A 12,235-nucleotide genomic window follows, 5' to 3' on the forward strand; every position below is an offset into this window, starting at 1 on the left:
AGAAAACTAGTAAGATCATATCTTCTTAAAATACGGATGCAAAACTAAACTAGGGACGATGCAAGACTCTCATAGGAGGCTCGTATTTTGAAAGATCAACTGTGACATCTATTGTGAGTCATAGTCTAAATGAGAGGGTGCATTATTATATCAATCAGGAACAGTGAATGTCTTCAGAAGTGTTGCTTCAAATCTGCACCATTTATGGAGACCTGCATCTTAAAAGTTTATACATATTTGTTATCTTGAACTGTAGAGTCATAAGATTATTATCAAAGCCAAAATTCAGAAAGCAAAAAATTCAAACTTAAGTAATTGAATTAGAAAATACCTGAGTTCCCATGGAGCTTCATTGTCGACATTTTGAGGGATACAGACTGATATTGTTAGTTCTATAATTGTGGATTATCATTTCTTTTGTCAATGAATGCCCAACATTCTATTTTGTTGAAATCTTTCCTTCCCAAGGATAACATGTAGCAGTTTGTGTTGCACAAACCAAAGGAATTATAAGTACCTGTTTGATCAATTTGAAAAAAAAAAAGAAACCTTCAACCCTCAACCAATTCTAAATTTCAAAATGAAAAAGCAATTGTGTTACAAGCCATTTCCAGTGCCTGATGAGCAGTCAGGAGCAAACACAAACAACCACTGCCCTCCACCCACAGGAGCAACTCGGCCTGTTCTTACTCACGCTCTGACAACAAAGAATGAACACTGAACAAAACTTGTGGGGAGAAGAGGAACAAAACAAAGAGAAAGCAGTGCAAGAAGATACCCAAAGGCTAGACGTGGAACAGAGCAGAGACGGTGAGTAACTGATCGTCTACAGATACCTCTCGGGCAACAGGATAACATAATAGGTGCGTGGCATGACCAGACAACCTCAGCCCTCAGCTGTTGTTTAACATACTAGCTTTAGCTTCCCCAAGGATAAGAAGCACAGAAAGGGCGAGGAGGACACCTTGCCCATGACTCCCTTGAGGCCTCAGGCTGCCCCTCATGCCACAAAGAAACAAGCTTGAGAAAGAAAAGGCCACAGTCAATCTATTGTACAGGACTTTCAATAGGTTTCCAATGAAAACAACAAACATCCTAAGTGTGCAACATTGACCCCATTTAGGCTTCAAGTCATTGGTAACCCATTTAAATACTTCATGTGCCCTTTCTTGGGAGATCAAAGACAGCGTTTATGCTTTCTCAGAACTCATTGCCTAAATGACAGCCTTGATGAAGCTACCAAAGACAAGTGGTGGTTTTACTGAAGCGTGGCAGCTACAAGTGACTCAAAATTTGAGAAACTTCAATTAGCGCGCTGAATATTTAACAAATCTGCACTATATAAGAAGTCATAATTTGAACTTACTGCAGCAATATTCTTGGCAAACTTCAGAAATTAAGATTCAGTGTTCCTAGTAATAATTATCATTTCTGTCACAAACTAATTAGACAACAGTGGCCAATTAACTTCTCAATATAAAAGTTTGATAAAAAATCATGTGCTTCCAAGTGATATTTTTTCTTGTTAAATGCAACAAGAAGCATTCCTTTGGCTTGGATTAGAGGGGGGTTGAATCCTGAATATTATCAATTCAGCAGTAGTAGCTTCTTGGTATTATCCTCAAGAACCTACTGATGGTCAGTATATGATCAAAGCAGCTTGAATTATGTGAATACTTTTGAAACAGTAATGGCCACAAGATTATATCATTATATTACCTGATTGCACCATACCTGACAAATATTTCAGAGGTAGCTAATACAGCAACTCGCCAGATTTTCATGTAAAGTTTTCCTTCTTGAGTGAAGGTTGAGGGGAGAAGTGTGATATAAGAATCACAAAGTCATATTAGTAATTACAAAGACCCAAAAGCAAAGTTGTAATTAGAGCAAACCCACAAACTTTGGAGCAATGAATGCCTCCTAGATTGGGGAAAAGCAGCTGCACTTTTTCAAGAAGAGACCCAGGCTAAGATGGAGGGGGGTAAATGCACACACTCTCCACGATATACTTCAGATTATGGAAAGAGAAGGAAAGAAAAGAATTTTAACATCATTAAACATCTCTAAAGGTACTCCCTTAAAGGGTGGCAATGATGACTTACGTGATGGTATCTTCTTAAACACAGTGTTCTCCATGAACTTGAGGAACCTCTGGGCGTAGAAGGCTGGCCGATGCACCGAAATAGTGTCCTGCAAGCATAGTCATTGCTCATAAAGTAATCAGTGTAAGTGTACAAAAATCTTTTTTAATATTTTTCTCTCTTTCCTATTTTCTGATACAATTTAATAAGTAATTTAGAACATTTAAAAGATTTACATAGAGTGTTCCATTTTTTCAAACAGTGGCTGCCCAACTCACCCCGTCGTGTATCATGGACTTGAACGTGTGTTCCAGTTTCTTCTTGAGCCGAAAACTCTGGAGAATGTCAATGATACCAAGGAAGAGCAGCAAACGTTCACCCTTCACATTTCTTGCAGGAATGCCTCCAGGACTGCCGAGATCAAAGGACAGGAGTAAATACATAACTTTAAGGAATAGCAGAAGGAAACAAAGGTTAAATGCACTTGGATAACTAAAATTCTTGTAAACTGGATTGCCTTCAATTCGATCTTTCCCAGTCAGAAATGTAGTTGATAAAGGACTTGTCATACATGTGGCCACACCTGTCACCCAAAGACACATTCAAACCATGGACACATGCAGTAGAATGGTAAATTTAGGTGAAATGATTTAAGATGATCAAGTTAATATGACACACTGAAGTAGTAGCATAGGTAGCATAATTTGCAGATAATATCATTCTCCTCACAGACAGCAAACAGCAGACTTACGGGACTTGATCCTCCTCATCTATTGGATCGGAGTCTGCTTGAATGGATTCCATGGCAGTGGAATGGGCCACCAACTTGTGTCGGTTGATGGAGCGGGATCGCGTGAGGCTGGCTCCTTCTGCCCCCTCTCCGGCTCCATCCTCCCCGCCTCCACCCCCTCCTCCTCCTCCTCCCCCTCCTCCTCCTTCTCCTCCATTTAACCTCCTCTCTTTTTCTTGCTGTGGGAGATATGCATGCACTTTTAGTAAAAGATTTAATTAATAAAATTATGGAAATAAAGAATATCACTCATAAAAAGTATTTAAAACGCAAAGGAAATAATAAATTACATTTTTCACTCAGATTACTCAAGGGTTACTGCCATTTCACCAGGCAGGAGCAAGAGCAATGAGAGCTGGACAAAATTTTCACTTCAGAAAGGAAAATCATACTACATGCACGGATTAAAAAATGAAAATACAGACAAAAATAAGAAAACTAAGAGAAAAGTTTCAAAGAACATTTCTAAAATAAAGTGATAAAAATGTAATGAGCATAGACTAAAGTTTAGGGCCATCAGAAGAAAAGAGCCTCAGGACACAAGGAGCCTGGAACAAACGGCCGTCAATGCTCTCACCGCCTTTTTTTTGGCTGCCAGGTCCAGGTTGTGGATGCCCACCAGCAGGGAGTAGTCCATGATCTTGAACGACGTCAGCACCTACACCAAAAGATACGTGGAGAAACTCAGCACATTATTATCAGTATTATTATCTTCATTGAGATCCATGAAAAGGAAGAGAAAATAAAAAAATATAAGGGCCTAATAATTTTTCTTGAGCAAACGTGGCTATGATAAATGGTGGAAAAAGAGGGGGGGAACAAAAGATGATCATGCATATAGCTGAGTGACAGCATCAATCACAGCGACACCAAATGAGTGATTAACCCGGCCGGTAGCAGCGGGGATCATGTTTCTTAATGGTCCCTCTAAGCGAGAAAAAATCAGCACTCACACAAACCATTTCCTAATATATATCAAAGCATTTGTGATCAGTTTATGTATCATCTATTTTTTTGGGGTTTATATCATGGCACGAATTTGGCACGTCGCTGCTACATGGTAAAGCCACAAATTTGGCCCATCGCTGCTACCGGGTTTATCAACCACCTCGTATCATCAAATTTCATTATCTTCCTTCAAGAGGACAAGCATTTTACTTTTATCTGTCTTCAACTATCTATATACAGTACATACTACACTAACATGAGAAGGCGTGAGGTAGAGAATGTTGAGGATACCCTTTGAACTGTAGTGAACTGGTAATGACTGAAGATTATAATGATGATGATGATCAGTTGCAATAATCTTCAAGAAAAGCAACATCCATGGAAAAGTCAACCGAAACTTTATAAGCCATTCATCTCTAAACACGAGTACATACGATAAATATTAACACAACACTCCCATGTCCTAGTCTTCTAAATTCCTCCCTCCCAGTTATATACTCCCTTCCCAGTGGCTGCCTATGAAGCCCTCACTCACCCTGCAGTCCCTGGCTATAGTGTTGATGAGAGCCTTGTGTGTCTCGGCCTCCAACAAGATGCCCTCGGGGTGGTGCTCCATGAAGTCCAGATCTTTGAAAGTCGGTGAGTCTTTGCAGCGTTCGTATTTGTTGGCCTGTGGTTCGAGTGATGGATTAATGATGGGGTACAGTATAAAAGCCAGATTTTTTAAACGTTGTATTAGTATTCATCAACAGTTATGAGGCTAGTCTGACACAGTGGTTCAGTTGACAGCGTACAAACGCACGTCGGTATTATTAGACGCTTCCAGCTGTCACATCAAGTATTTCCAAAGGTCGAGAAAGAGATTAATCAGATTCTAAGGAGTAGTTTCAAGGGTTCAAGTTATAGGAGCTTTGTCACACTACCACCGGAGCCATAAAAGAACTCATGAAAATACTCAGAAATCCTATGAAAGCCTTGTCAAATATGTGAGCTAGTGTGCTGAAATGTTTAAAAATCTGGCCATCAGTTGTCAAAAGTGAAACTGTTAACCATGCATTGAAAAACAGGTAAAAAAGACAAATCAGCCACGTTATTGTTTATGAAGACTAATATGACATTTAAAAAATCATGCAAAAAATGTCTTATATTTTGGTGAGTGACAGTAATAAAGTACATGATGGCTTGCTACCTAATCATCTTATGACTGCATTTTATCATTTATCATGTTCAGTGAGTTCAATAGAGTAACCAGGCTTAAAACTATTATCTATATAACTGCTTCTACGTATGAAATATTCAAGCTGCTACCCAAGAAATGTTAGGTGTTAACATACCTTTCTTTTATAGGTGGAGCCCTTCAGATCATATCTCTGGTGCATTTTTATAGATGATGGTAGTAAATTGTTCATTACTATTAACCTAATGTTCTTGGCATTACACTGAAAGGAGGGAGATCATATTAGTAAGAAAAAAAATAGTATATCTTTTACTTTTCAAATTTTCAGCTTGTGGATACTGAAACTCTTAAAACAAAGGTAAAAATAAATAAATAAATAATATGATATAAAACAGGAAACATTTTAAAGCCAAGTTGTGGTCATTACCCCCCCCACACACATTAAAAAAAGTCATGGTGTTTCTTTGGCACAAAAATCACCAGTGATGAAACAAAACCAATGGTTACACTGAACACTCTTAATGACCAACGCCAGTCAGCTGCAGTGATGAGAAAATCAAATGAGTGGCATCAATAGGGAGCAGATTGCAGGGTGCTGCTGGAACTGACAAAAACTTTCTAATCCTCAAACCTATCATTATGATGTTCATTAATTAACTGTGTAGTCATATTGAACAGAATGAAGAGGAGGATGAAAAAATCCATTAAGATATTTGAACTTGAGAAGTATGATTGTGAGGCACCAGCTAATAATGAATGAAAATGCATGTTCTCCTTGGTATGCAACTATTGGGCAACTATGATTTGTATTATCCTTCATTCTGGAAGTTACCCAAATGCACCTTAATGTTCCTGGGTGGCACAAAACACTTCCTGTATAATTCTGTGCAGCATTGTGAATCAACACAATCATCTGACATACCACTTATGAACAAATATTAATATAAAATTAATATTATTTCTTTAATTAATACATGCAATTTCAGAGGCAGAAAATAAAGTGCTATCATACTACATGAGCCTGTAGCAGAGGACAGCCTCCAACAGTACCGCTATACATCAGTGCCGACCTGGGTGCAGAACACATGTTTGAAATTTCAAGGTTAAGCTCAGAGAAGATTGTAAGGTAATTATGTAGAATCGGTCTGTAACTCTCACCTTACATGCACCATCCCCAGTAAAGATGGCATCAATTAGTTTTAAGTAATATTTGTGGGCAAGTGGCCACTGTGTTTGTTCATCCACTGCCAAGGTTAGCCTCCACAACCACTGGAGCTAAACTACTAATTTAGTAAAGCTGAGTTATTGAACTGGTGGCTATAAAGTTACTAATCCAGTGAGTGGTAATAGGTTAATGACTTAGCAGCAAAAGGCCCAAATCAAAGTGTACTGTACACAGGCAGTACATTCATTCAATGACAAAGTTGATGTAATGGTGGTGAACACTGGGACCAAGTCCAAGACCAAAACAAATTACTCGTGATTATGGACTCAGCAGGTAACCCCTCTCACTTCTTCATTATATATGCATTTCAAAGGAATATTTCCACAATGCAAAAGTGATGAAAGCTAAAATAAAAAGGGGAATAAACTCCTAAAAAGGCCCACTGAGAGCTGTTCCAACAAAATGAGGAAAGAAGGAGTAGCCAAGAGAAGGTCAATATCAGTTGGAGACGTGTCTTGATACAACACTGCAGTAAACTGCATGTTGAAGGGGCATGCCAGTTCCCATCTCAGGGAAAATAAGGGCTACAAAAAATGAGATAAGAAGTAATGAAGGAAAGCTGGATTTTTTTTGTCTCTTGAGGGTTATCAGTAAACACTGCAATCTAATAAAACTCTTCTACCAAGTGAGAGCAAGGAAAGTATCACTAAAGGAAACGGTAAGAATGGACCAGTTGTCTAACATTAAAATCTTACGCACATTTCTTCCGATGGTTAAAATACTTTACTTCTGTTACACTTTTCCCAAAACAAATTCAAATTACCTTTGACAATGTTTATATTCAAAATTTACTTGAATCCATAAATATAGGTATGAGTGAGGGACATACAGCCATTCAGTTCTGCTGGTGAGGCCCTAACACATACACACCACGGAGAAACAAGAACATGCCGCAGAGGGAGAACAAAACTGAGCAGCACACCTCTACTAGGCACACATGCACATAGCTATTATGCACTATACAAGTAAAGCGAGTGTCAAAACATCCCATTCCTTTAACACAGTGTTGCCACACAACACCTACTTCCTACACACACGCACACACACACAAAAAAACTGCCTGAACCAAGTCCCTCAATTTGTCAATTACCTCTTCAATATTTTCACTTAATTTGAGAAGGAACATTATCCTGACCCTACAAAAAACAAGTATAAAATGATTCAACATGGACATTTTTGACAAATATTTGTGAAACAAAGAAATGCATCAACAAGGCGTGCTACCACTCTGACTAGAGCTGCTGTCTAACTCTGCCTCAACAGGAAGTTGTGGAAGATCATGATCGGCCTGTGATTTAATGTTGTCAGGGTCTGGGAACACAGAGGTTAAGTGCTGTGGGAATACAAGATGTGGGCCCTATCACTGGGTTTCTTTTGTCCTCCAATCATGAAAATATTTTTCCATATTACCTACAATGGAAGTGGATTTGTGCCAAGACTGTTGATGGTGACTCTTCCAATGCCTATTTTTAAAAAAATGTAAATCAGAATGTTGTATTGATGTCTTTTTCATTGATTTGAGATGAGGTCCGAGGGAACATTCATGAACTCACCCCACATAATGGACAGAACTCAAATAAGGAAAGAATTATGGTCCCAATACCTAAATCTATGTTTTAGGTCTCAAATATCACATGGTCCAGTCTCACTCAGACATTCCTTTTCATTATCTACCTTACAGCGGCGGGACGGTTGCCTTTGCAAAGTGCCGCATACTAGTGCGGGTGCTGAGGGCTTTAAAGGAAAACCATCAATACACCTCCACTTGAAATGTAACAACTTCACTAGTATATCCAATGAAAAAAGTAAAATCAGGAAATGACAAAATGTTTTCTACACACAGAAAATGGAGGAACAATAAAGAGCTTGAGATGGGGAAGGAACATCAAGTACACAGCGGCGACACAACTCACCTGATAATTATACAAGCCAAAAAACTTTGGTAGTAACGTTCTGGGGTTCTGCCGAAGATTCTGGAGGAAAAGAATTACAAACTTCAGCCTTTGTGTTGGTGTGAGTTTACAATACTTCAGAAATCTTACAGTGATCCACAAAAAGGCATTAGTTACATATTCACGTATACAATCTTGCTTTTGAATCAAACAATTATATGATAATCCCAAGTGCCTTAGTTTACCATTACATGCGAGTGACTCTTAAATTTGTGTGCCCTAAGGCTGCTAAAAATGCCAAACATACAACTGAAAAAGGCACAGAATATCTATCTATCTATATATGTATGTATGTATTAAGCTCTCTTATCTTAGCCTGACAGGTCAATTCAGTGTGCAGAGCCTCCTCCCCCCACAGAGAGCAAGGAGCATGTGTGTGTGCCTCACCATGTAGTATCCCGGGAGCAGCTTCTGGAGGAACTCGGCCTCTTTGTGCTGCACCGTCTTGATGATGAACTCGTCATCGTTGGTGAGGTAAAAGATGCTGCCGCTGGCCCCAGGGTTGCTGAGCTCCCGCAGCGGCTCCGTGCACAGAGACACCTGTACAACACAGGCACACAAACACATCAGTTCCAGGTACAGCAATCATTGCACTTGTAACAGACTTATACGGATGGAACTAACATGCAGCTTACATTAGAAAAACGTAAAATAAATAGTTAGTGCTTTAAGGGTAAACAAATGACAGTAAAATTTAATTAATTCAATAAGCACTGTCGTATAGAAATAATTCATATTATGTATATATTTATTTTTCATTCAAGCTGAATATTTGAAAATATCTTGCTGTACTTACCAGATAGTCATCTGGCTGAATTCTAAACAGATCTCTAAAGTGTCTAAATGCTATTGGAGCATACACCTTGAACCTGTGATGACCACAGAGAGAAATGGAAACAAATATATTAGTACCTGAATCAGGATTGACTTATAACAGTAGATAAAAAATCTTACTATAGCTAATGGTACACATTTATGGGCACAGCCTCCATGTGGACTTCAGCACAGGTAGAAAATATGAAGCTGTCAGGTTTAGCACTGAGGAGCAGGCTATCTTTAGTTCCCCTCATGGGAAAAAAAAAAAAAAAAAAAAAAAAAAAAAAAAAGGCAATTATGTTTACAGAAGTTCTAAAATCAATAATTCCTGCACTCAGACATTATTTTTCAGGCTTCCACAGGCTGAGAAACACAATGAGATAAAGACAGACAAACACACAACCTCACCTAAAGTCTGAGTACTGATGGGCAGGTGTGGATTGAGAGCCGGAGCTTGCGAAGAATATAGTTTCTACAACATAAAAGTCTTGAATTAAAACATCTAGATCAGGTTTACTGGCCAGGCTCCCTACAGCTTGTTGGATGCCCAGCTGGATAGACCCCATCAACTGACTAGTGCCGATCTGAAAGGGAAATGCAGAAAAAAAAAGAATAGAGGTGAATCATTTAATCTATTGGCATCACTGTTAAAATCATCAGCTAAAATAACACTTTAGAATATTGCAACCAAGTTATTCATGCCATTGTTGTATAAATTGAATAAGTGAATGCCAATCTGGGAGGGAAACAGAATAAAAAGGAATAATTTACATCTTTTGGCATAATTATATCTGCTAAAATGAAACTTAAGAAAATGGCAACAAGATAACCATGCCATAATTACATTCATCACTGGAGCAAGTAAAATAATAGTGAAAGGCAATTTGGGAGGGAAACACAGAAAACAAGCAAATAATATACATCTTTTGGCATCATTACATCTAAAATGAAACTTGAAAATATTGGCAAACAAATTCTTCACACCATCATTGTATTTACTATTGCTATTGGTGAGAAAACCATAAAACATGAGGAACATTCAACTAAAACTGTCTAATCATTCCCATTATGTAAGGTGTGATTCCTACATTCTTCCCCTAACGGGCCAGTTTCACAGTTCCCCATGATGGGTTAGTAAGCTCCCAAACCAATACCAGAGCCTTCAAAATTTCCTTGTATAGTGTCTGGTGTTTATATTTAAGTTCACAAATTTGACGAAACTATACAGGAAAAGTCTTGTGTATTTAGTGTGGCATCGAAGACCTCCCCATTTTGGATTGTATGGGATTCTATAGTTTGGTTCGGGCTGTTACGAAGACACAGTGTTGGACTGTGAAACCGGCAATTACTCAAATCAGTCTAAGCAACAGTCTGATTCACAACCAACCTTCTTATATGTGACCACGCCGCCTTCGTCAATCCGGCGGTGACCAATCTTGCGCTCCTTGTCCCTGAAGGTGTCGTAGCGCGAGGGTCCCGCCGAGGAGCGTGGGGTCTGTGCTGCACCCGCCGTGGGGGTCTTGATGCCTCCATCCTGACCCACGTTTTGCGCAGCTGCCACCTGAGGGACACAAGGGGGGAGAGAGTGAGCTTTGTGCTAGGCCAGGGCTGGAAAGGTAGGTGCAATATAGACAGCAAAAGACATAGATAGATAAATAGATAAATAGACAGAGAGTGAGAGAGAGAGAGAGAATGTGTGTGCGTGTGTGCTGCAAATAATGAACAAATGGAGTGTAGTTTAATGTTACTTCATGACTGGGAAGAATTCATTGATTGGTTTCATTTTTAGAGGAAGGAGAGACAATTTGACCTACTTTATCTGGTGTATCTTTATGTCTTAAAAAAAAAAAGTGAGAGCCAGGGGAACACACAGAGGGAAATATTTGCTTTATAACCCACTAGAAAAAAAAAATAAATAAATAAATAAAATAAATAAATAAATAATAATAATAATTGTTGAGAGCATGCCAAGGTGAACACACTATTCATTAATCGAAAGTGAAGTCCCATCAACACCTGGACAAGGATGTACCGTATGTTTACCGAGTCATACACACCATATCTAGCATAAGGTTATAACACCATACAAAGAGTTACAAATCCTCTCTATCACCTTAATCAACGACACACACACACACACACATACATACACACACACGACCTTCCCTTTATCACCGTAATCAAGGCTGCATGTCTGATTAGGTCCATGTGATGTAATGAGTAAAGCACGTCTATATTAATAAATGCTATAAATGAGGCAAAAATTGTAGCCACGTCCATCTTATCCCTCACACACACACACACACACACACACACACACACACACATACGAAAAAAAAAAGTGAAAGTATAGAAAAGGGAGAGGAATCCAGATATGATAAAAAAAGCTAAACTGTGAGAAAATAACAAAGAATTCAAGGTAGTTATATAATCACACTCTGTACTGCCTGGGGGTTGGGATGGCATGCTCCTCCCTTCTCCTTTGTTGTTTACTTGCAACAATAAACTATCAATCAATCAATCAAGGTAACTATGAAAAAATTGTAAAGTAACACGATCAAATTATTGGTTGCTTATGGATGGAGTCTTCTGGCTAAGCTATAGAAAGACTGAAATAGGGAACGTTATGAATGGAAAAGAAGAGAAGAAAAAGATGAAACAGAACAGTATATACAAAGAAATAATAAAAGCAGACAGACTGGAAGCAAAAAGACAGGAGAGTGAAAGGAAGGGAAGGGAAGGAAACAGATGGACGAAAAGATATGGCAAGGAGGTAGAAGAAGAACAAAAACACATATGACAAACAAATGTGAAGAAAGTAGAGGCAAACAGTGAAAAAGAAGAAAGACAGGGAAAAAAAAAAGATGTAAACGAATGAAGAGAGAAAGATAGAGATAGCTTTTACAGGAATCAGATGAGCAAACAAGGATAAAATATAGGACAAAAAAGTGAAAACTGAAACCAGGCAAACAGACAGCCGTGAAGAGGGAGGAGAGAGCTGACGGGACAGTGGTGGTTGCGAGGGAAATGAGGACACAGACAAACTCGGGTGCAGAATGAAGTCAAGGGAAGGGAAAGACTGACAGACTGACTAACTGGCTAAAACTGACTAAGTGGGTGAGCAATTGACTGACACTGGTTGGGTGGCTGACTAACTAGCTAAAACTGATTGTGACTGACTGAGTGAATGGGTGGCTGACTGACTGACTGAGGTACTGGCTAGTTGACTGACAGACTGACTAA

General features: G+C 38.9%; 1 protein-coding gene across 30 annotated transcripts in view; it reads right to left on the reverse strand.

Moving 5' to 3' along the window:
• Positions 1-12,235, reverse strand: part of LOC126981546 (phosphatidylinositol 4-phosphate 5-kinase type-1 alpha-like) — a 113,022-nt gene that overhangs the window by 43,648 nt on the left and 57,139 nt on the right. For 27 of the 30 annotated variants that reach the window (XM_050832788.1, XM_050832773.1, XM_050832786.1 and 24 more), the window contains 12 exons: positions 10,380-10,553; positions 9,401-9,576; positions 8,973-9,045; positions 8,564-8,716; positions 8,138-8,197; positions 7,899-7,958; positions 5,157-5,261; positions 4,358-4,492; positions 3,452-3,532; positions 2,836-3,053; positions 2,363-2,495; positions 2,106-2,193 (listed from right to left, as the gene is read on the reverse strand). In XM_050832788.1, the coding sequence (XP_050688745.1) occupies positions 2,106-2,193; positions 2,363-2,495; positions 2,836-3,053; positions 3,452-3,532; positions 4,358-4,492; positions 5,157-5,261; positions 7,899-7,958; positions 8,138-8,197; positions 8,564-8,716; positions 8,973-9,045; positions 9,401-9,558 (1,264 nt within the window). In that variant the 5' untranslated portion in view covers positions 9,559-9,576; positions 10,380-10,553. The remainder of the gene's footprint in view (positions 1-2,105; positions 2,194-2,362; positions 2,496-2,835; positions 3,054-3,451; positions 3,533-4,357; positions 4,493-5,156; positions 5,262-7,898; positions 7,959-8,137; positions 8,198-8,563; positions 8,717-8,972; positions 9,046-9,400; positions 9,577-10,379; positions 10,554-12,235) is intronic. The other 3 variants (XM_050832804.1, XM_050832803.1, XM_050832776.1) reach the window with 1 other exon arrangement.

Source organism: Eriocheir sinensis, chromosome 48, assembly GCF_024679095.1.
Source record: "Eriocheir sinensis breed Jianghai 21 chromosome 48, ASM2467909v1, whole genome shotgun sequence".
Classification (NCBI taxonomy): Eukaryota; Metazoa; Arthropoda; class Malacostraca; order Decapoda; family Varunidae; genus Eriocheir; species Eriocheir sinensis.